Source organism: Canis lupus, chromosome 6, assembly GCF_003254725.2.
Source record: "Canis lupus dingo isolate Sandy chromosome 6, ASM325472v2, whole genome shotgun sequence".
NCBI classification, from domain to species: domain Eukaryota; kingdom Metazoa; phylum Chordata; class Mammalia; order Carnivora; family Canidae; genus Canis; species Canis lupus.
The window spans coordinates 52,060,790-52,087,108 of NC_064248.1; the positions used below are offsets into that span (position 1 = coordinate 52,060,790).

The 26,319-nt window shown below is 35.7% G+C and overlaps 2 protein-coding genes across 5 annotated transcripts in view; both read left to right on the forward strand.

Moving 5' to 3' along the window:
* DPYD (dihydropyrimidine dehydrogenase) overlaps positions 1 to 26,319 on the forward strand; it is a 796,351-nt gene that overhangs the window by 492,216 nt on the left and 277,816 nt on the right. The window lies entirely within an intron of this gene.
* LOC112679032 (FAS-associated factor 1-like) lies at positions 19,777 to 22,022 on the forward strand. Its single transcript, XM_025478528.2, is given in 4 exon segments — positions 19,777 to 19,872; positions 19,942 to 20,874; positions 20,876 to 21,000; positions 21,002 to 22,022. Coding segments are annotated over 4 exon segments (1,998 nt in total). The 3' UTR covers positions 21,846 to 22,022.

Here is a 26,319-nt window from a genome sequence, read left to right on the forward strand (position 1 = left end):
CCTTATCCCAAAACCCAGTAATACTCTTTACTATTGAAAGTATCTCTTTATTTTTTTTAATTTTATTCTACCAATTTTTTTTCAATATGTAGTAAGTATCAGACACTATTTTAGAACAGAGTATTGAATGAAAAAGACAGGGTCTCCTTTCTCACGAAACTTATTCCTTCTCTAGAAACTTACTCTTTCTCCTTTCTCATGAAACTTATAATTTTCACCAGGGTAGATATCTTTTAAATTTTTTCTCTTTTATTCCTGAATCTCAACCCCCTCAAATAGTAGCTAGTGCATAGTAGGAGCTCAATTAGTTTTTCTTTTTTGTTTTTATGAATTTTTCTAGGGGTCTATTCTAATTCTAAGGCCCCATTTTATAGTCTTTTCCAAGATTATCTGGCAAAAATTCCTAAGCCTTTTCTACTATGTATTATTTCTCTTTTTTCTCTTGCACCCTTGGGCTCCACTTTTTCTACCTTCTGAAAAAGGTTGATTCATATATAGGCAGTTTTTACAAATCTAAAAAGGCATATAGATAGATGTAAACTAGAATTTTGATAAGAGTAACCAGATGTGGGGAAGGATAATTATAGTTCTTCAATGCATACATCACTGTGTCTTGTCATTCTTTGCATATAGGTCTCTGTTCCCTGGTGTTCCTATGACCATGCTCCATGCATGCTCAGTCCAGTTCAACTGCTTCTCTTTCATATACATTATAATTAAATTTCATGTGGAAATGTACATTTCTTAAAATTTTCAACAATCTATAAGAATCAGCAAATAAATAAAGGACACTTGCCATAAAAGGTTTTTTTTTTTTTTTTAAGGCAACTGTCAAAATACTTTGTTTAAATTATTATTCTTATTTAAAATCCATGTCCCCAAGGCCATGTTGGCCGAGTCTAGGAAACAGATGACCAAATCTATCAAAGTCTACCAGTAACTGATTACATATAATACAGCAAATCACACGCTGGAATTCTCTAAGGGCAATATCAGATGCTCGTAGTTCTAACTAAAGAACTTCTATGCAATTGCTGTGATTTTCTGATTTATGTTAAAATTTACTCCCAATTATCACCAGAACAGCCTTCTAATCTTAGAGGGAAAGCTGATGTTAGTAGAAAAAACTGGAGTTGCCATTTTTTAGCATTCTCAATAAACATAACTGAATTGTTAATCATAGAGTCCTTGAATGCCGGGGAATCTTTGAATCATTAATTATCAAGCATCATCTGGCTCAATCTGTTTGTTTACTAAGGAAAAAAATGAAGGTTAAAGATACTGGTCCCAAAGTTATGCAAATTAGCATTCAGTTTGTCCACATTTATTAAGGACACCATGCCTCTTTTTCTAGATAGATGTTTTTGGTTATTCCTCTCCTCCCTTTTCCCTCTCCCACCATCAAATAAAATACATTGAAGAGAATAGTATTAAAGCCCAGGTGCACATCTTTTAGAATTATATGTTGCAAATATCTATTAGTCAGGGTATAATAATTAATGATGACTAAATTCATTAGTAATAACTATCCATCATGTTCCAGTTGCTATGCTGAGTAATAGACACACTTGATCGCTAATGCTCATCACAATTTTAAACAGGGGGTATTATTTTCTCACTTTACAAATATGGAAACTAATCCTGGAAACTAAAAAGCAACTCACCCAAGATAAAAACACTAGAAAGGGGCAAAGCCAGGAATCAAAATCCAACGTTTTTAGTCTCTCTGATAGATAGCACAGTCACCTATGACAATACCTACTTAATCATGCCTTCTGACCAAAAAATCAATAAGCAAAAAAAGGAAGAGGAAAGAAAAGAAAGAATAAATTGCAAACTGTAATAAATACTTCTTTCTATTTATGATTAAGGCAGACAAATTTATGCTCACTTTATTTCTTACATAAAGATATTTACCAATATAGTATTAATTTATTAAAAATTTAAGAAGGATACAAGTTGATTAGGTAAAAAATAAAATGAAATTATGTGAAATAAAAAAAATTATAAACCATATTCATCTTTCCAGTCATACTCATAATATAATTTTATTGTCTTCATTAACTCAAATTTACTAAAATGTATATCATGTTACACTGATTAATAATTTGAGCTAAACATTTAACATTTCTCTGCACAATTATAAAAGCTTCATAATAATTTGTATTAATTCTACCAAACTTCAAATTTCTCTTGTATCCACTTCTTTTTTTTTTTTTTTTTTTTTTTAGATTTTATTTATTTATTCATGAGAGACACAGAGGCAGAGACACAGGCAGAGGGAGAAGCAGGCTTCATGCAGGGAGCCTGATGTGGGACTTGATCCAGCGACTCTAGGATCATGCCCTGGGCCAAAGGCAGACACTCAACCACTGAGCCACCCAGGCATCCCTCTTGCATCCACTTCTAAGAATGTTATTTTACTACTTATGCTCTTAAATTTTTCTGAAATCATATTTTGTTGTCATTTGCATCCTTGTAAAATTTTCTAAATGCTTTAAAAATTGTAATACCTTATTTATCCAATATTCTATTTGGTAAAAGCTAGCCATTTTCTCAGTTCAAATTAATACAGCAGTATTGTCATAACCATATGCACATTCTGAAAAGAAACCTTTCTTATGGTACTCACATAATAAACTTAAAAACACCTACACGCACTGAAAAAAAATTAAGGACTTCTTAGATTTTCAACATGTTTATTTTCAAATTATACGAATCATTTACTTGTGTAAGAGCTGTTATCAAGTTATTTTTTTGAAGACCCAGATAGCTTTTGTTGTTTTGCTTTTAGTTGTTGTTTCTTGGCTGGTCGATTGGACTTTTCAGTCTTAGCTGTGTATTAGCACATAATCCCCTTGTTACTTGTAAGTAATGAGCTCAAACTCTGAAACTTCCCTGTCTGAACAAAATATACTTCCTTCTTAACCCCACTGCTTCCATTTTATTAATTTTGTTCTATAGTGCCTGCTACATTATAATCACACAAATAAATATTTGTTGACTATTAACTTTTGGGGGGTGTCTTTCTATTTGTTTTTCATGTTTAGAATTTGAAGAACTGACTTTCTAAAATAATTTCAATCAACTGGTTCATAGACTAGGAAGCCTGCAGTTTGGCTGAGGGGGGTGGGAAGGATAGATGGGGGAAAATCATGGAGGTATAGGGAATAAATGAATAAATGCTGGACTAGGATTTGGGAAAACTAGAGTCTTTTACAACTCTGTTGCCGACTCTATGAACTTGGGCAAGTCACAGTCCTATCCTAAACAAAGAGATTGGCGATTTTATCATGGCCCTGAAGATGCTGCATTTCTGACAATGATTTGATTAAATGGATCTCTCCCTGCAGCTGAGAACATGTAACTTACGTTGCAGTAGTATTTTTGCAGTAGGTATTGAATAGTAGAAGAAAAGGCTTTTACATTTTAACTGAACCATAAATACTTAGTCATTTCTTTAGGTATCTTTGAATTGCACATAAGAGAAGCCAGTGGGATCTCTTGCTCAGAAAATATATGAGATCATTCCAGAGGTGAATACATACTATTTTCTGTTCCCTACTTCATTTTAGTCATATGTAATGAAATGGTTTGATGGGAGCAACATAGAAAATTACTGAGAATTTTTATATTCTGAGGTTCTTTGACTATTGGCTGAATGGGCAAAGGGGCAGGATTAATATCTATTTCTGGAAAAAAAATTTGAGACAGAGGTACATTTTCAGAGAGAGATTTTTTTTCTTCTTGCTTCATTGGGCAAGAAAGCTTTATCTTGTCTGTGAGGTTAACTATGGGAACAGACCACTGCTGGGAGCTGGGGAACACACTGCAGAAAGAGGAAGGGAGAGAATGCTCTGTTAGTTTCCTGGCTAGACAGGTCACATTGCACTTGGGGCATGAAGATGAGGGTAAGAGTTTTAAATCAGCTGTGAAATTATTTTGGTACCTAGTGTAGAGTGAAGGATTGGGGTTATGTTTTCTTAGTAATTTCCTAGAATAGACAAACAGGAGTTTTGTATTATAGCCTGTCTGTGATGAAGGTATAGATCTTTGGGCACACAGAAATGTCAGTCATTTGACCAAGCAGAAATAGAAGTTGGTTTATGTTGGATCTTGAGATAATAATGAGGGGGCGAGAAAGGTCATTTTTGTCTAATTCTCAACACTTCAAATATCTGAAAGATGGATATACCAACAAACAGATTATTAATTTCAAAAAAAACCACAAGCAAATACAGAACAAATCATTGGCTCTGTGCCTTTCCTTTTGTGTCGTAGTATCCGAAGTCAGTGGTTGTTAATAAGAATTTTCCCAAAGAACATGTTTGAAGATTAAATATGAAATAATGTAGGATCAACTTAATTTACATATTCTATGACTGCATTAATGTTGAAATTCCCCTACCCATTCTGAATCTGAAATCTCTCATGTCATAATTTGCAGGAACATTGTATAAAACAAAATTCCAAATAGTCTTAAATGGCCTGAATCTGGACAGGCACTGATTTATTTGCCCTCCTTATATTGTCGTTAGAGTCCTGCACCATTGCTTCAGGTTCATTCCCTCTAATCAGTTATCACCCAATAGGACTTAAATTTGCTCCTTCCTATAGAAACTTCCTTTTAACTACTTTTCCTTCTGAAACCTGTATCCTTTTGACATCTCTTGATAACCTTAATATTTTCCTGGACTCTCAATATCTACCTTAATAAAATATCTATTTCCTTTGAAAAAGGGGAGCATTCCTCAAACTCTCTCAAATCGAAGTCCTTTTTTTTCCATTCTCCCTTCCCCTCCCCACCACTACACACCACATATCTATTCTTAAACCAGTAGTTGTAACCAGCATTCTTCTGGATTCCCACTCCACTTGTAGGTATGTAGTTAACTATGCCTTGTCACTGAGCCATATGTCATGAGATTAAGCCACGTTCTTCCTTGCTCTGCATTGTCATCTCTTCTTCCTTCTCACTTGCAAAAATTTATGAGAACTTTCTCATATGACTTTCAATCTTTATCTGCCATCATTGTAGGCAACTCTAACATCAACATTTATGGTTTTTGTTATCATATCTTGACTTTTTATCCCCTGATTATTTTTGCCATCCCGTCTCACTACCTTTCTTCTATAGACAGCTCCTGTCCTTGTTTTCCTAAGGAAATGTTCCACCTCTACTATCTTGAAAGCTGAGGTCCTATTACTGGAACTAAAGCCCCTATCCACCACCATATGTGCTTTTTGACATGTCCATGAGCTCTTGCCTCTTAATTCCTCTCTGTTTTCTCCAACTCTTAGCCCACTCCTGGTTCTACAACTCTTCTTTCAGACCTATAATCAATAAACAATAATTTCAATTAATTCTTTTAATTTTGAAAAAAAAAGAAAATAGTGAAAATTAGAGGAAATGGCGTAACAAACATCTGTGTGCATCAGTCATATAAGTAGCATATGTTATGATTTTTTATGTTTGCTTTACTAGGTTCTTTGATTGAGTTGTAAAGAATTCAGAAGATGTAGATTTATTTTTCAGCTAACTGCAGCCAGTATGTATAATATGTATGAAATTGTGCAGTTAAAATGCAGGCGAGGTTTGAAACTTGTGAAAAAGAGAATAATTAAAAGAATTCTGTCAAAGGTTCAAGTAAGAACATTTTTAGGATCTTATGAAGAAGGACTTGATCAGAGTGAGAGGATTGGAATAAAGCCATTGCATGCTTAGATGACGTCTGTTTTGTAAAATGCCAGATATACTTTTATCTATATTGAAGTTTATCTGTAATGCAGAAGCACAACCATATATGAAAACTTACTAATCATAGACATCTGTTTCTATAAAATGTATTTTCTAAATTTTCCTCTGGAGTAACAAAGAGCTGGATCGTTACAGGAGATTACAGTCTTCAAAAAGTTGTGGTCATAAAAAGAGAGTAGAAATCTCTAATTTTTTCTTTTCTTCTGATATCTGTATAGTTTTAGCAATAAAATATTCCTGACTAATATTTAATTAATAAGACAATAACAATAATTCTGCTGTCTACTTTGATAATTGTTGCTTTATAGAATTCTCATGTTACACTGAAATCTCTTGATTTGCCCAATTGTGTTTTACCTAAAGGTTCTAAATAGGCAAATCATCAGTTTAATAAAGAGATCAGCTTAATAATCTATTGTATTGTATTGTTGTAAGGAGGAGACTAGATATTTTGCATTTGTTTTTCTTAAGTTGAAGTATTTTAGTAACATGTAGTTATCATGCTAATTTTAATCTATACTTAATAAAACAAAATTAATTATGTATGCCAAATGAACACATATTTATTTTCTGGGGATTTTAAATTAATGAATACATTCTCCAAAACATTTTTTCAATTTTTTATAATATACTACCATAAGCATAGTTATCACATGCCCTAAATTTCCAAGGCAGACTCTTTATCTAATATATATTTAATAAATGTTATTCTATTGTCATAGTCTTATATATTCTTAAATACAAAAACACTTCAAATCTGAAAAACTGATTTTTTTAGCCTGTGCTAAAGGCTGTGCTGATTGGTTAGCCTGTGCATTTGGAACACATTAGAATAAAGATCGTATGGGAAGCTCCAGTGGCCAGTCTGGAACTCTTAATTGTTTAGGTTTGCATATTGTAGAAAACACTTAAGAAAAATTTACTTCAATGAAACAGCATTTGGATTTAGTTCACTGTGGGCATAAGAATCTAGAACATGGGCCCACTAGACCATATGCTAATATTGGTGTCTGGAGAAGGGGGAGAAGGCTTTTTAGAATTGATCTTATGAAGGTGGCAGAAGGATCCTGTCAGAATTATGAGCCAAAACTCTGTAATGAGTGTCATAGAGAATTTCACTGTAAATATTTGTGTAACAAATACTAAAAGATGTGTAGTACTATAACCAATTTCTATTTTCTCTGTACTGTGGTTCTGATGATACAGTTTAACTAGTGAGGCCAAAGGATCCTTCTCTCAAAGTCTAGCAGCTCTGGTTTCTAATCTGTGTTTCTCTTTCTTATCTGTAGCTTGTTTATATTTTCTTTGCCAACAGTATTCTAACTACCACTCTCAGTTGTTATCTCTATTCGTGTAGACACATTTCTGTCCCATGTCCATCCAGCAGTATCATAGCCATTTCTCCATGAATCATCCTCACAGAAGTTCTGGAGCTCCCCCATGTAACCATTAAACACCTATTATTATGGGGACTACTTTTCCACTTGTCCTTTGAAAGAGTGCCAAGTTTTTTTCCAGATATGATTTTAGTTAGTTTTATGAATTGCCCTAGAAGCATTTTTTCCATTGTTTTTAGCTATATATTTTATTGGAGTTGTGTTTCAAAACCAGTAGGTGAAAATAAATGTATTATAATAAGTGTATTATACACTAAGAAAGTTCTACACAAAAAGACAAACATATGATTTAGTGTTGGTGTATGAAAGAGGTACAAATCTTAGAATCAAAAGGATTAGCTGTATTTCTGGTTGTATATCTGTTTTTATAGCAAGCTTATGAGCTAAGTATTACATTCACAGGCTAATAATAGAAAGATAAGAAACAGTATTAATATCTTATTTAAAAATGAGTGTCAAAGAAGATTTTTAGTGCAAAATGCCTAAAAAGAGAAGAGAACTGGAAAGTAAAGGGCATATAAAGCTGGAACCTGAAGTGACAGTGCTGTGTTACATTGCAAAGATTCTACAAAATGTCAAAGGGTCAGTGATTTAATTGTCTGAATGCATGATTTGGTGAGTCAGTTTAGACTAGAGCAAACCGGACCTGTCACTGAAATCACAATGGGTAAAAATGGACCTATTCAATCTGCCTCTCAATGCTCCAGATTCTTCCTGGTTGTAAATTAGAGCTTCTGGACAATGCATTAACTCGTTCAGGTCACCAGGGTACTATGTCAGCTCAGCGCTCACAATTGCCCATGACCAATTCTGCACTCTCCCCAGCAGGAGGGATGCAATGTCATTTTGTACTCTCTTCTTTAGGATAATATCAGGTCTGAAAGGAAAGGAACAAAAGAAGTTGCCGCTTTCCATCCACCTACTCCGCTTAGCCATAATCATACCCCTCCTCCCACTTGGCCAGACACGAACCAGACAGAAAATGAGCTTACAGGATGGATATCTGGTTACCTACATACTTGAATAAAATCAAGAATTCAGTTCTGTTTAACTCCATCCTTGAGTTGAAGAAGATGGACATAAGCCAGCATAGGAGAGTTAAGAGAGTTTTTTAGTCATGCCCAGTAAAATCATCTCAATATGGTTTCTCTTGCTAGGATCAACACTTTACTGTGACTGCTATCTGCTCCCCTGACAGCATCTCATCTCATTCCCTCCTCAGTTACTACCATCCAGCAAAACTAGTCTTCTTTTATGTATTTCAACATGACTGTTTCTCACTTCATCTGGGCCTTGATACGTGATATTCCTGTTACTTGAAGTTGGCCGTTAATGACCCAACAAATTCCAACCCTCTGTCAGATTCCCATTTGCAGGTCGCTTCTTTGAGGAGATATTACCTGAAAGGATGATCAATTTTAAGTAGCCGTTAATTAATTAATTAATTAGTTTGTTTATATACTTGTTTAGCATAGCAACCTGTTTGCAGCATTGATAACAGTTTGTAGTCCGACACCATTTTGTTATATTCTTTGAATGTTTCTAGTCCCCACCAGACCATAATCTTGAGGTATGTATGCTAATATCACATCTGTTGTCTTCCCTATTGTATACCTAGGATTTAGCACTGTTCCCAGCACATAGTAGATGTTCAGTGAATAAAGCACCAGAGCCCACCACCCTGTCGTGTGTTCCAGGTCTCTATTCTGACCTGCAGGATCTTAGGGAAATGCCACTGACCCAATAACACCATGGAATTGGAAATGAGAAATCTCAGACCTAGATCAAAAAAATTTTTTAAAGAAAAGATTTATATTTTATTTATTTACTTAGAGCATGAGCAGGGAGGGGCAGAGAGAAGGACAGAGAGAATCCCAAGCAGGCTCCATGCTCAGCGCAGAAACTGACATGGGGCTCGATCTCACCACCCTGAGATCATGACCTGAGTTGAGAACAAGAGTCAGATGCTTCACTGATGGATGCTTCACTTTAATTGTACACTTCTTCCTAATGAATATATTATTTGTTTGAAATGTGCATTTTCTAACTCCACAAACAGTTCCATATCCAAATATTGGTACCTTTATTAATATAATAATGTAAAATATAGGCTTTTGATTTTTAAAAGTTTATTTTTAATATCACTTGCAATTAATGGTGATGATAATTCTACATCTCTTGCTTTTCCCAAAGTAAAAACAAGGAGTAGAAATGAATCACAATTTCAGGAGTATTTGAACTAAGAAGCAGCACTCAGTATTAATCCAGAATTCCAATCCCTTTTTCTCCTGTTCTGTATCTCCTTGCTCCTGTCCTCAGAGGCTAGTACTTCACATGTCTTACTATTTCATTCTTACTATTTCAGAACCTCAGCTCATATAGAAATTCTTCCTGCCTCTTCTCTTAGAAGCATTCTTTCTATTGCTCCTGCCATGAGGTCCTCAAAGCTGAAGGAGAACCTCCCACCAGAGGTCATGGTTTTCAGACCATCAGATTGTCACCATGCTCTTTGAATGGTGTGTTTCCTTTCCTATGAGGTGTTAGAGTTCTTTCCCCTGGCACTGAGAAGGGCTTGTATGTCACCTCAGGCCACAAGTGGTCAATACTGTTAAGCAGTTTGTATTCCAAACTAAGGCATATATATTCTTCCAATGAATATTTATTACCACTTGTTATATGCTTGGCACTCTTATGTGTTATGGATGATGCAATGAACAAGAACTGGACAATGACAGTAACTACTCTCCTGTTTCTTGGTTACCCAGAGATTTGGGCAGTCACTTGTTTTTCTTTGCTTAGAAATCTTAAACTTGATGTCCTCTAGAGTTTTAGTGTCAAGCCCCAAACCTTTTCACATATCTCCAGGGAAATCTAGTAGGTTTTCATGCAAATAGTCACTCTGAATCTCTTGGAAATAGGATCCTTGGTGGCTTGAGATGATACATAAACATTCTTGAGCTAACAAAATTAATGACATTAATTTTACCGAGAGCTTCTATGCTAGACATAGTGCTAAGAGCTTGGCAAAGTTAAAAACTTCTAACTCTCACAATAATCCTAGGAAGGCACTGTGATTATATCCACTTATAGCTTTAAAAAGATGGAGAAATTAATAGACTTCGACAGGTACATACAACAAATTAATGAAGGCTTCAAGACTCACAACTAGGCCGTCAGACATCAGAGTCTGTGCTGGATATCAAAGAGAAAGTGAATAATGGGAAAAAGCAACAAACCCAAGTTGTTCACAACCTAAAGAGGAAGATAAGCAAGTAAACAAGTTCAAAAAACGATGTTCAGGTGAGAACACACAATGTCACCTAGAGACTGAGAGTACCAAGTGCCTAACTCTGCCAAGAGGAGAGTTGGTTAGGAAAAGCCTGCCAGGGGAGAGGACTCTTGAGTGATATCTTGAAGAATGACTGAAAGGTTTGCATGTGTGCAAAGGAGGAGCTGGCACTGCTAGCATAGTAATGCAGTCACATACAAGTGTGAGAAAATGTTTTATAACTCGTAACTGAATGACTTAGTACCCCTTGAATGCTGAATGCAAATAGGCAAACTGGGGTAGCAGGCATGCGTAGCACGCATGATAGTTGGAGACCCAAGACCACAGGGGCCCAATTGTGAAGGTCATTTATTCTTGCCCAGGAATTTCAACTTTAGCGTGGAAACCTGAAGAGCTACTGAGAGATTTTATACAGAGAAATGATAAGAATTTCCCTTGCATTTTGGAGAGATCTCTGAGTGGCTGTGTAGCAACTTGATGGAAGCAGAGCAAGAGTGGAGACAACAAAACCAGTTAGCAAAGGAGGATAAAATAGTTCAGAAACCAAGATGACAGAATAAAAATATCTACATGCTTTAGCATTATACACAGACTCTTTTTTTACAAAGACTTTTTAATTTCCAACTAAGAAAATTGTAAAGTATAGTTGACACTTTCAATTTGCTGCTCAGATCTACTCCCCTCTTTTCCACAGTGTCTTTATCTAGAAGGCTGATCTGCAATAACAGGTTACCTTGTTCTCCTGCTTTCAACTGGGCTCAGTCAGGGGAGACCAGAGACATTAAGGCAGAAGGGTACCTTTCCCTGCGGGATCACCATACCTGTTACTGAAGTCACAGGCTCTGTGTGGTGGCACTCTCCATCATCCTTTATGTCTTGGGGTTGTAAAGGCTCCCTATTGGCTCCTCTCATATCCTGCACTGTCTTTTGTGGTTTTCCTACACAAGCCTACCTTTGCAAATAGCCCCTTCATTAATCTTTACTCAAATTACCCAAATTGAGTGTACCATCTGCTTCTTGCCAGGACTCTGATTAATATGATAGAATATAGGAAAAGAGCCATTTTCATCCACTGTTAGTGAGATTATCTGTACCCTTTCTACACAATAATTTGACCATAGCAATACAATTTTGAATGCATGTGTCTTTTGATACAAATATCTGATTAAGAATTTACTCTAACATATGTGTAAAAAAATGTTTATTGTGATATTGTTTAGTGGTTTTAAAAAACTGGGAAAAGGGGATCCCTGGGTGGCTCAGCAGTTTAATGCCTGCCTTTGGCCCGGGGTGTGGTCCTGGAGTCCCAGGATCGGGTACCACATTGGGCTCCCTGCATGGAGCCTGCTTCTCCCTCTGCCTATGTTTCTGCTTCTCTCTCTCTCTCTCTCTCGAATAAATAAAATCTTAAAAAAAAAAAAAACTGGGAAGAACATATCCACAGAGGCTGATTTATTGAATAGTCCAGATAAATTTTGGAATTAAGTTGCAGAACAGTTGTGCATACTGTGGTCTGTTTTCTACAAAAATGTATTTTTTATATAGATAAACTACATTAGTAGTGGTTCACATTTGTGAAAAGGGTCTAGAGTCAAATGATAAGAGTTGGAGATAGATTTTTATTCTTCATTCTGCATTTTTCTAGGCTTTCTTTCAATTCTCGAACCTATAATAAAGGTTATTTTTAACTTTTTAAAAACCTTTAAAAATGGGAAGGTTGATGCCTATCTTATAAAAATGTTGTGAGGGTTAAAGCCATTATATTTATATATATTAAATAGCTGCTTGTACCAGGGGTATAGTAGAATCTGGTGCAGGTGATAAATAAGAACAGCTTGAACAAAGGTAATGGACACAGAAGAGGTGATGAGTTTTAGAGTGGTGTAGGAATTAGAATTTCCAGAGATGGTGACTATTCAAATAGCAAGGGTAGCAAAATCCTGTTGAATGATTCTCAGTTCTTTTCCAGCAACTGTATGACCTCATTCAGTGAAGATAGAATGCAGCAGGAAAAAGATCTGGGGAGGCAGATGATGGGTTTGGTTTTGGGTAAATAGAATTTCTGGTGCCTGTGGGGAGTAAGAGTCCAAAATTAGTTGGCGTTTCAAGAGCCTTTTCTAGGATTCCTACTTCCACTTTTTTTTTTCCTTTTATCAATATCTACTCTTCCTTTTTCAGTCCTTAGGAAAGAGTTGAGGATGTCATTGCTTCTTGTCTTGAACTAAAACGTGTGTCCACTTATGCAGTTTAATCTGCTCCAACAATCTCAGATACCAAAACATCTTGGTAATTTCATAATGCAAATGAACTGATTTCTGGCTTTTGGTTTGTTGTTACAATGTATTTTTATACTGAGAATATTTTCATTCTTTTCTACTACTATATATTTAATAATATATTTATAACTTTTACTTTTCTTGTCATATTTTCTCATGGGAAAATGTGTCATATTTTTAACATAAGTAATTGTCTTAACAACCATCTGAATTAGAACTAGAGGCAATTTCAATGCAAACTAATAAAGGTAAACTGTGTTCTGTGAAAAGCTTGCCAAAGCAAATAGCTGAAACAATACCTTTTATCTACTTCCTACATCTCTGTGTAATTATTATTACTTTATTCATCTAAAACCGCAGAAACATATTTACATATGGGTTATGCTAAAAAAGGAAGGAGAAGAAAATGTTAAATTATTTACTAACCTCTTCCAAAAAAATTTTTTTAAATAGAGATTATAGATAGTAATGTCAAGATATCCTGCATAGCTTGTCTTTATCAAAATAGGGAATCTTTTTATTAAGGCATCCCAGAAAGGGTAGATTTATGGATTGAAGGGAGTATGTTTAATATGTCCGTATCCATCTAGATTGACAGTTCTCACAGACAGGAATTTCCCCAGAGAGACAGTGTTACTGGTGTCAGTGGATGGCATCATTTACTTCAATGTTCCATTATTAAATTGATAACAAGATAATTCCTCTGCTTCTCAGAGACATGACAGGGTTTACAATGGTTAACACTCTTATTGCATGGGATTTGATGTTCTAGGTATTTTTTAATAAGAAGCATATTTGTATTTCAATAATGAAAAAAACTGAAGGAAAAACAACATAGTAAAATAAAATCAAAATCAGATGAACCAGGCAACAGAATATATCTATTTAAAGAATTTCTGCTTACTATAGATAGCTTTATTTAAAAGAAATGTATTTCTTATACTTCCCTCAACCATTCTTCCAACACAGTTGTACTGTTTAAAGGCATGTGTTATAATATGTTATTTGTTGAAATTGAAATTTACATATTTCATTCAGTATTTATATGTAAGAAATATATGCTAATTTTAGAGAATTGCAAAGGCAGAGGACCTAGCTAATACTTGTTGAGTGCATTATGTTTATTTCTTAGAGATACAGATATAGAAGTAGAGATGGAGATAAGATTAGACATAGCAATAGAGATAGAGACAGCAATCTGTTTCTTTACATATTAATAAATAGAAATCCTTTAAAAAATAACTGTTCACTAAGGGAGCATGATTAATCCTATGTTACAGATAAGGAGACTGAGGATCACAGACATTGATAATTTACTCAAGAGATTATAAAATGAAACTCACCGACAGTACACAGCTACTAAGTGTGGAGACCCATAGTCCTTTCGCTATATCATCTGACCTCTCTTGTAGAGTTTGAGGAGTATTTCTTGTCAGTAGTGAAAGAGCTAGCAAGCAGGAGAGATAGTAAGTTGTCAAGATCCTTTCATACACTGCTTAGAAAATTAAACATTATTGATTAATATTGGTGTGGCTATATTTTGGAGTAAGGATTGAGAACCAATGGTATGAAAATATGAGTCAATAAGAAATCCTTTAGGCTGGAGATGAACTCAGGAGGCATTTGGTGACACCTCCAGGTTAAGGATATCTCAGAGGGTTTACATTAATCCTATCATCCCAGTAACAAGTGGAACAACATTTTCATAGTTTAAAATTATGTTGTATTTGTAGATAGCTTTATAGGACGTAAATCCCTAATAATTTCTGGGTACAAGTGTTTTTGTTTTCTGTTTTACCAACAATAATGTGACATTTTGGCAACTGCGAACTACCAAAAGAAGTACTTCAAGAGAAGTGCTATGCTAATGGCCTCAAAGTATTCTAGGATCCATTTCAAATAAAAATATGTTGCTGTATACCTTGGAGCTAAAACAAAATAATATTTTCAAAATTAAATATCATTATAGATTAAACTTACAGGTAAGGCACTTTGGACAACAAAGCATTTACTCAGTGATTCTGGAAGGATTTGGCACTGTCACCATCTACTGTAGTCACTGGATACATTTCCTTCACCTATTCCAATTTATAGCTCTACATGAGCCATTGACAAGACAATAAGTTTCTACACCACATTACATGAGTGAGAGGCTAATTCATGTGAATTTAGTCCTTATAGGTAAATGGAATGACATGGTTTGAAATCTTTTCAAAGGTATAAGGAATTAGATTGCCCTCTTTGTTAAGCATTCTATATTGTGACATGTTTTTCAGGTTCTCAACAAAAACTGATTTAATTCCCAAATCTAGCAAAATGAAAACTGAAAAAGTCAATGTTCTTTAAGCATCAGGATTATTGGATTACTTTTGCTATACTAATCATTTTCTTAATCTTTTTTATAGTAAGATGATATTGAATAGCTGCCATATCTACTTAATCAGGAGTGTAGCTAATATATGTAAGACACTCTACATGGAACAATAAGGTATAGAAGAAAGAATCCCCACCATCAAAGGGATATCAATTTGCTGGGCAGACAGGACAAACACATACAAAATAACAATTAATTAAAAAAAAACATTGCTTCATAAAATCCATAGCTTTACATGCTGTACATGCTGTAAGAGTAAACACAACACACACACACACACAAACAGATGCACACACACTAGTATATCACAGAGAAGGGGTGCAGGGATCTCAGGAAAAACATCATCAGTGATAAGGCTTGGATGACTCCATGTTATCGATAAGTATCCCATTTAAAGGTGGAAAACTCCAGAGGCTTAGGAGTTTTTATTATTTTAAATGAATTGTTGTTTCCAGGGTGGAGAGTATGGAAGAATCAACTGATTAAATTAGAATCAATCAGTGCTATGACACTTGCTTCAGTAAGGAAGTCCTTGAAAAATATGTAGATGGATTGTAGTCTTTCCCTCTTCTCACCCTATATGGCTCCTAGAGTTTGTTTTTTCCCCCCGTAAAGAATGTTTTCCCTTCTTCCTCATAATTATAGGAGCAGTTGCTTCCTATGAAGTAAAAACAGTCGTGCTACAAATTTTAATTTATTAAAGGAAAACCTAGCAAAAGAGTACTAAAGGTTTGATGAGTGTTTTTTTTTTTTTTTTTAAAAAAAGAATGAGATACCTAGTTTAATAATGATGCTTTAGAGTGGCCTAAAAAAGATTCATTGCCAAAATTATTTAAGATGAATTGACCAGATGAAGAAGCTGACCCTTCAAACCAGACCAAAACCCAAGCCAGGCAATAGAAATAATTCAGTGCAGCTTTCTGTTAGCAAGCTTAGAAAAATATAGGTTGTGAACTAAAATGCTTTGCACCTAGAATGACTTGACTCTTAGAAATTCTTTAGTTACCACATATCGGGCAGTAAGAAGTGAAGTGGGGCAGAGTAATTTGCTATGAGAAGGAAAACACTATTAAGGCACAAGTATTTTTAGATGAGCATCTTAGGCTGCTAGTTAGAAAGTCTAGTTAATTTTCCACTTTGGGTCCCTTCTGATACACATCAAAAAAATTGTGCTATGAAACCGACACCACACCAAAATTATATATGTCCTGTAACACATGAAATGTGGCCACTAATTTGCTGTGAGTGAATTTTTCCTGTCATTTCTTAGATACTGTAAGTATAAGATAGAGATAACATTCCATATGATGAGCTTTGCAGCACCTATAACATATTTGCTATGGAATTTTGATATAGTGAGTACTTTACCAGAAATTGCTTGTGCACTCAACCAAGGCTGGTAACCAACTGATTGACTAATTGTAGTACGTTACAATTTGAAAAGAAGGACTATGCATAGAAAGGACAAAAATTTTAACCTAAAATTTGTATACTAAGATTTTTTTCTTCCAATTTATAGGATTCTTAATGTGTGTGTGTCTGTGTGTCTGTTTTGGCTGAGTAATTTGTGCTCATGGGTGGCTGTTTCATTGTAGTTATTGGGGTAGTTAATTGAGGGGAAAAATGTATGTGTGTATATAATTTATATGTTTTCTATATATGCATATGCATATATTATTTACATAAATAATTTGGAGGAAATTATTATACATTTAACAAATGCAGTAAGTCTCTCTGGCTTGGCTGAATAATTTCTATTGAGAAATAATCCTCTGAGTTATTTTCTCAATAGAAAAATAGTACTCTGAGTTATTAGAATATATTTAAAGTGAAAAAGGAAAGGGATTGTTTAGCTTGATTCAAGAGGCATACCTGCCAGTATCTTGAAGGGGAAAAGAAAAAATAAATGAAGAACGCTTAACAGTAACCAACTACTATATTGTGAATTCTTCCTAAAGAAGTAGCAGAAATTCATATCACTCTGAAATTATACTGAAGGAAATACTTTATGCTGTACTGTAGCACAAAAAGTTTCTTACTAAAATGGATTAAGTGAGCAGGAGGACTACTAAGTCTGTATCTCTCTTTCTTCATCCGTCCCTCATTGAATACTTTTGTCTCAAGAATGAACAGCATGGTGCCAAAAGAAGCTTCCCCTGGGTCTTTACAATCTGTATTCATTCTTTTATTTAGTAAAAATGTAAAAGGTTTTTCTTTTGCTTTTATACTTTTTGTTCCAAACACAAGGCCAGGAACCATTTGCCCTTTGTTCTTGGTAGTTGAAAAATGTAGCATATGGTAAACCTTTTCACTGAATAGGCATTCACGATCATGCATGTGAAAATGCATTAGAAGAATTTATGAGACATGTGGGGACATGGGCTGCATCTGAGACTAAAATCCTCATCACAAGCTTTTATAGTATTCTACTATGATGACTTGATGGTGGGGGAGGGAAGGATACCTCTCTTTTCCTTCGTTAAATGATAGAACAATTGGCGGTGGTTGTAAATAATTCAAAAGGTTCTGAACCAGACTTTGTCTCTTAAATTGAATTATTCTAGAGGCTGTTCTTTGCCTTATTGTAAGTAATTAAAACAATCAATGCTGTAGTTTTTATGATGTGTTTTGAAAATATATAGAAAATATTAAAAAAGAAAGCATATGATGACCCAAAATTGCAGTCTTAATACCTTTTCCCCCAACTCTTGATTGTGTGTATCTTTATGCAATAATTCCTAAGACAAGCGTATGCTTATAAATTTATTTTTTAAAGGAACTCTCAAATTAGCAAATCTTATATGGTAGGAAAAATGTATAATCTACCTTTAATTTAGAAGACTACAAACCCCAGCCATACAATTACTTCATCTTAAAAGGCTACTTTTCTCCTATGTGTTTTGAAAGCTTCCAAGATCATGTAATTATATGTGGGAGACAGGAGGAAGAGATTACAAAACAAACACCTCATTGTTGTTGCTTAAAAACAGCATTGATGTCAACATCTGTGCATTCATGAGCAAGCCAGAAAGTATGAACAATGAGAAAATGGAACACTTACGAGAAAAAAGAAATATTTTCTTATTTTCAAACTTTCAATATATTATTGTGAAAAACATCAAATTTTAAACTGCAAAGATCCTTCAGAGTTTGCTTTGGATTAGAATTGCTCGTGCATTGATTATAGACAAAAGTGACTTTAGCCCAACATTTGAAATAGCTAATATTGGAATTAGAAAATTTTATGAAATGACTGATTAGATCAAAGAAGTCTGGGGATTTTTTTCCAGTGTAATTAATGAGATGTATACCCTTTGCGTGCATTGCAAATATTAGTGCATATGTGTTATCTTAGAAGTTATATAAGTAGGCTTGAATACCATTTTTTGATTTTAATTAGGTTACATTGCCTTTTGAGTATCTTCATTTAACAGGTAATGTGAATTTAACAGGGACTTTGTTGTACACTCTGTTTTATTTTTATAGTATGCAAATAAGGACCAAATGCCAACACATTCATTATGCTGTATAAAGTTTATACCAGAAAGGTTCCAATCACTTTGAAAAAGGTCCTGTCATTATTTCTATTGTAAATCAGTATGCCAAGCCTCTGAGAAGGAAACATTTTGAATTGAAATAGGGAATATAGATGAAATCCTAGGATGTTTACAAAGTATGTGAAACATCTTTGGTTGATTCTTAAGTATCAACAGTGTGTTAAGGCAAGGGAATCATATCAATATTCAGTGATACAATAAATGCTTTATTAATTGAGTATCATTAATCATTATCCTAAAAAGCAGAACATGTTAGAGGTTTTGTTTCTTTTCTTTTTTTTTTTTTTTAAGAGGTTTTGTTTCTATTGCTGTGTACCAAGGTGCCCACTGTTGGCAGCTGTGGCAGCTTAAAATGGAGGAGGTGGAAGTGCATGAGTCCATACATAGTTCCCTGTATGGAAAGGTCAGATTGAGGTGAGGGAATTGGTGGAGATGGAACATGATGAAGAGGAAGAAGGAGAGCAGAGAAGTGAAAATAAGATCGTTTGTATAAGAAGAGTACACAGTTCCATTAGTTTATTCATTCAGCAAGTATTCCCTCAGCTCCTTCTCTGTTGAAGGAGGTGGCCTCAGGGGGAAGAAAGGTGATGAGTGAGTATTTACAGAAGTGCATAGTAGAAACACAGGTGTGCTGGAAATACTTAGGCCTCATGCAGAGCATTATAAGAAAGTCTTACAACTTTGCGTTTTAGAATGCATGCCTTTTAGACATCTCAGGTAAAGGGCATGATTTCTAACTCCCATCCCACCCACCCCCACCATTCTGTACCCAACATTGCAGCCTGTCCCAGTAAGCTACTCTGTCTTTAACATGGCGTCTGTTTAGAATACTGGCCCTCTTTGCATCTGTCAAATTGGAGAAATACACATTTGGGGATCATAGTTCTTAGGATTTGTCCTGGGTAAATAGGGGAAAAAATTTTAATCTCAATTCTAATAAAGAATGTGAGCCAAGAAACATAATTTAATAAAAAGGTGTCCTAGATATTAGTGAATTTCCTAGGATTTTAGTGAAATCTAAAAAGAATTCTTCAATATCTATAAAATGTGACTCTATAAAAATTTTCTTCTGTGGAACCATTCCTTTTTAAAAAATATGTTAACTGGTGGAACTCGTCAGCCGCCATGGCGTCCAACATGGACCGGGAGATGATCCTGGCGGATTTTCAGGGGACTTCAGAGATCATCTGTTTCCAGCTTCTCAGTTTTCCTTTTGTGGAAGTTGAGACCAGAAAAAGGAAGTGACTTGTCCAAGTTCCTGGGTTGGTTTGAAACAAAGATTATATCTAGGCATGTACTGGCATTGAAAACATTGATGAAGCTATTACATTGCTTAAGCAAAATAATTGGGACTAAGTGGCAGCTATCAATGGTGTAATACCCCAGGAAAATGGCATTCTACAAAGTGACTATGGAGGTGAGACTATACCAGGACCTGCATTTGATTCAAGTCACCCAGCTTCAGCTCCTGCTCCTTCTTCCTCTTCAGCATTTAGACCTGTAATGCCATCTAGGCAAATTGTAGAAAGGCAACCTCGGATGCTGAACTTCAGGGTTGAGTACAGAGACAGAAATGTTGATGTGGTACTTGAAGACAGCTGTACTGTTGGAGAGATTAAACAGATTCTAGAAAATGAACTTCAGATTCCTGTGTCTAAAATGCTGTTGAAAGGCTCGAAGACCGGAGATGTGGAAGACAGTACGGTCTTAAAATCACTACATTTGCCAAAAAACAACAGTCTTTATGTCCTTACACCAGACTTGCCACCACCTTCGTCATCTACTCATGCTGGTGCCCTGCAGGAGTCATTAAATCAAAACTTCATGCTGATCATCACCCACCGAGAAGTCCAGCGGGAGTACAACCTGAACTTCTCAGGAAGCAGTACTATTCAAGAGGTAAAGAGAAATGTGCATGACCTTACGAGTATCCCCATTCGCCATCAATTATGGGAGGGCTGGCCAACTTCTGCCACAGATGACTCGATGTGTCTTGCTGAATCAGGGCTATCTTATCCCTGCCATCGACTTACAGTGGGCAGAAGATCTTCACCTGTGCAGACCCGGGAGCAGTCCGAAGAGCAAAGCACCGATGTTCATATGGTTAGTGATAGCGATGGAGATAATTTTGAAGATGCTTCCGAATTTGGAGTGGATGATGGAGAAGTATTCGGCATGGCATCTTCTGCCCTGAGAAAATCTCCAATGATGCCAGAAAACGCAAAAAAATGAAGGAGATGCCTTATTACAATTTACAGCAGAGTTTTCTTCAAGATATGGTGACTGCCATCCTGTATTTTTTACTGGCTCATTAGAAGCTGCTTTTCAAGAGGCCTTCTATGTGAAAGCCAGATAGAAAGCTTCTTGCTATCTACCTCCACCATGATGAAAGTGTATTAACCAACGTGTTCTGCTCACAAATGCTTTGTGCTGAATCTATTGTCTCTTATCTGAGTCAAAATTTTATAACCTGGGCTTGGGATCTGACAAAGGACGCCAACAGAGCAAGATTTCTGACAATGTGCAATAGACACTTTGGCAGTGTTGTTGCACAAACCATCCGGACTCAAGAAACAGATCAGTTTCCACTTTTTCTGATTATTATGGGAAAGCGATCATCTAACGAAGTGTTAAATGTGATACAAGGTAACACAACAGTGGATGAGTTAATGATGAGACTCATGGCTGCAATGGAGATCTTCACCGCCCAACAACAGGAAGATATAAAGGATGAGGATGAACGTGAAACCAGAGAAAATGTGAAGAGAGAGCAAGATGAGGCCTATCGCCTTTCACTTGAGGCTGACAGAGCAAAGAGGGAAGCTCATGAACGAGAGATGGCAGAGCAGTTCCGTCTGGAGCAGATTCGCAAAGAACAATTAGAGGAACGTGAGGCCATCCGGCTCTCCTTAGAGCAGGCCCTGCCTCCAGAACCAAAGGAAGAAAATGCTGAACCCGTGAGCAAACTGCGGATCCGGACCCCCAGTGGCGAGTTCCTTGAGCGGCGGTTCCTGGACTGCAATAAGCTCCAGATTGTCTTTGATTTTGTTGCTTCCAAAGGATTTCCATGGGACGAGTTCAAGTTACTCAGTACCTTTCCTAGGAGAGACGTAACCCAGCTGGACCCAAAAAAATCTTTATTGGAGGTAAAGTTGTTCCCTCAAGAAACCCTTTTCCTTGAAGCAAAAGAGTAAACATGGCCCAGCAGTGGAACCAGCCATTCCTTGACAAGCCGGAGGCCTGCATCAAGAGAAGGGCTCCTCAGCCAACCCACCTACACGCTCGTCTCACTCAACTCAATGTCACACTTCTGCCTCTTGCAAGATTGCTGGAAAAAAGTAATAATAAACATAGCTACTTAAAATTTCCCATCCAGGAGTATATGTTCCCAGCCCTCATAGAGAATTACAACTGTGCCACCCTCCAGTACTCCTCACCTTGCCCCTGTTCAATGACTAATGCACTGTTCACGTGTGAGTGATCACGAAGTAGAATTTTTACCTCTGCGGTGTCCATCGTTCCCCCACACTGTCTAGGACAGTTCTCTCTGCCCTCTGACACCAGGATGCTATGTATTTGATATGTCTCATTGAGCCAGGGCTCATACACCTCTGCCTTTTTATTTTCATGACTGGATTTCTACTTTGTCACCTAATTTTAAAAGGCATGGGGGGAAAAGTCATATGGGACTTCTCAGCATGGAGATTAAACATTGTTGTAGGAAAAAAAGCATAAAAAAAATAAAAAATAAATAAATAATATGTTAACTTACAAATATAAAATGCCCACAGTGTGACTCTAAAGAAAGATCAAAAGAGCATATGAAGATGCTTTCTACACTTTCCAATAGCATATTTTTAAAAGTCTTATCTGTGGATGTTTAAAACCAAAGTGTTGCAGTACTATAAAATGTCATTGTTTGCACTCTAACTAAATTGTAGAAAATGGCAAATCTGAATATGACATTATTCTCTTAGTCATAAAAATTATCATGGGATTTCATTGAAAACTATTTAATCTCAGAAACATGATACCATAAAATTCTCAGAATAATCACCATGAAATAAGAGGGATAAACCAGATCATTCCCATTTTATAGATCAGGTGGTGATGCAGAAAGACAATTAAATAATATGTCAGTATTTGATCATTCATTTTACAAGTATGGGGCATCTAGTACATGCCAGCACTGTTTTGTATCCAAAACAACAATTCTTACTCTAGTGGAGTTTACATTCCAGCTGAAGGGAGAAAGACATTAAATATAGTAAATAAGAAAATGATAGAAAGTGCAATGGCAAAGAAAATAGAACTGGGAAGGGATGGTTTGCAATCTTAAATAGAGTGTCACTGAGGCAACGATGTTTGAGCAGAGACTGGAAGGAAGTGTGGGAGAGTGCCTGTGGATGTCTGGGAAAGAATACACAATGTTGGAGAAGCAGCCAGGGCACAGCCTCCCAACGGTTTACAGCACGTTCCACAATGAATTGAATTTAAGCCCTCCCATAGAATTTCTGTAAAGTAATAACATATATTTGGAAAAGAGTAAGTTGTGTGTTTTTAGAAGTCCTTGACTTCTTGAAAGCACTGCATTTAACATACATATATTGACCATCTACTATGTTACTTATTTCTTCATTCAGCAAATATTTTGTGAGTCCCTACTAGGTGTCCAGTACTTTGGTAAACAGACAGGCAGTCCCAGCCCACCAGAAAGAGAGATGCTGAGATAGAAGACACAACCCTATGTCCTCCAGAAGCTTACCATCCAGTACTTAAGACACAATACCACTAACTCACACAACAGAATTATCTAATTGAATGTGCATTAAACATGCAATCATAGTTAATGAGAGCAAAAGAGCTACATCTCATAAAATAATTACAATAACATTTAGTATTTACATAAAATTTTCATTTGGGAATTTAAAGTCTTTACAGAAAATGTTTCAATAATCTTTACAACACCCATGTGCTACATGTGTGGTATTGGAAGAAGTGCCCAAACTATTTAATGCGGTGCATCATTCTATGTAATTATCTTGAGAGTCTTCATTGCTTTCTTTTTAACCTCTTTTTTTTAAATTCCTATATTACATTTTAGCACTGTATTAATTATTAGCCTTATTAATTTATAAAAGCAGTTAATTAAATGCATATTTGTTATAGCTTCTAAATAAAAGAAGAAGTTTAAAATTGGAATATAGATGCTTCATAACACCTTTGAAATCAACCCTTTTATGTGCCTTTGAAAGGCTGTATTCATGAATGAACCACATTAAAACAGGCAATGTTTCATGACCTTTTAAGTAAAAGCAAAATCAAATCTCATACACAGTTTTATGTAGGAAACACGCCTTTCTTTGTGTACAGTGAATTCAAATCTCATGGTTTCAGTTGACTTACTGCAACCTCAGTGAAGGGTCAACAATGATAGAAAAACCTGAATCCAGTTAATCATCTTAGATTAAATTCAGTGCCAAAGTCATGCTATGAAAACAGTAAATGGCTTAAAAATATAAAAATATATGGTAGTAATGGCAGTTTCATATATGTGTTTATTTTCCATGATTGCAGCAAGTATGATAATCTTCATAGGGATGAACCAGAAAATTTTAAAAAATTAATAATAAAATAACAAGATGTCATCCTTCCTTTTATAAATATTTATTACAAAGTACATTAGATGATATGCAATGCTGAACCAAATAATAAAAAAGCAAACATGAATAAAAATTAACATGTTCTTCCTCTGAATGGTATAAAAGAAGACACTGGTGTAAATAAACACACATCTGTGATGCACTGTGACAGGAACTGGAATAGAAATAGGTACACTTTACTCAAATACCTGATAAGTATAGTGATTCTATGTCTGAGATCATTGAAGGTGGTATGATAGAAATTGGCTCTGAGCTAGGCCTTGAAGAACGAAAGGAGATATACCATCAGAGGAATAGGATGGTACTCTTAAGAAGAACAACCAGCATGGGGCAAAGAATGGAAGTCTAAAAGGACATCTGGTGGGCAGTACAGACAGGGGGATCAATTTGGTGTGTCAAGATATGGGACAGTAGTGGATTTGGGGCCAGGTTATAAAGGGCTGCACTACCCTATCTTCATTCCTTAACATATTTAGGTGCTTAGGAAACAGTGAATCACTCATTAGGTCTTGCTCACTTGGTCTTTCCTCTGAGTTAATGATTTCATAGGTAGTTCCATCTGCCTGTCAAGCTTAGATGGTATTTATTGAGTTACATTGAAATCGTGCATTGGCCAAGAACATTAAAAAAAAAAAAAAAAAAAAGTTAGCCCCTGAGAATGAAAGTAATAAAACTGTCATGCATTGAATGAAACCCATGTGTAAAAACAAACCCACAAGGTTTTCTGTAAATGTATGATTAAGGAACACAGAAGGATGATTCAGAGAAAAAATATTATAGCCAAACAATTCAAGATTTGAATTTACTCAGATTAGCTGAACAACCATGAGCAGTTATTTAACCTCTTGAAATAAGGGTTTGTTTGTTTGTTTCCTAACTGTAAAATGGGGTTGATAATTTCTATATAGTCCTGTTGTTCTCAGGTTTAGAGATATGCGTGTGGAATGCTTAACACCGTGCGTGGTACATGCAAGGACACAGCATGTGCTTCACCTCAAATTTGGTAGATTAGAACAACTATGAATTTAGTTCAGAATTCTGTGTGTTAGCAATTTGGGCAGGACTAAGCTGGATGGTTCTTCTTGTCTCAGCTCATGTCCCTTTATCTGTAGTTACCTTCCAGGTGGGCTAGGGGCTGGCCAGTCTTAGGTGGCCTCTGCTAGAGGGCTTATCCCTATTCCATGTGCTCTGATCCTCCAGCAGGCTGTGATAGCTTCATCACATGGCTAGGCAGGCTTTCAGCAGAGTAAGCAGAAGAGAACAAATCCTCTTCAAGCCTTGGTTTGGCACTTGCACAACCTCAGTTTTGCCATGTTCTGTTGGTTAAAACAAGTCATAAAGTCAGTCCAGATTCCAGCGGTGAGTAAAGAAATCCTTCCACTTGATGGGTTAACTACACAGTGACATTGCAAAGGAACATGAATACAAGTAGAGGAACACTTTTTTTTTTTTTTTTCAAATACTCCACCACAAGAGGGGTGAGGATGCAAAATCAACTGGAATCTCTAATGTAAATTGAAAGGATAGGAAATCAATACAGTATAGTCTTAATGTAGTAGAGAGGAACTTGGAGGCAAAAGACCTGAACTTAATCCTTGCTTCTGCTATTGATTAACATGACCCTGGTAAAATAAATGATCTGTGCTCATTATTCTCGGTATAAAGTTTTCTAAATTCAAAATTACTGTGTGGAATAAATGAGGTCATGTATGTGAAAATATGCACTAAGTTTAAATGTATAAACATACATAATGGATTATTATTCTTCTATATAAAATATACTTTATAAGTTATAAAAGGTTTCCTAATCTCTTACCTATACTACCTGCCTGTCGTTCTCATTCTTTCTCTAGAAGGTTGAAATTTACTTACATTTAGACTTTGGGATTGGTAATAAAAATGTGCATTACTTGGAATTCCATTTCTCAGCTACCTATTCCAGTATTTACTTAAAGCAAGTATTTATTGAATCCCAATTATGTACAAGGTATAATATAAGATGCTA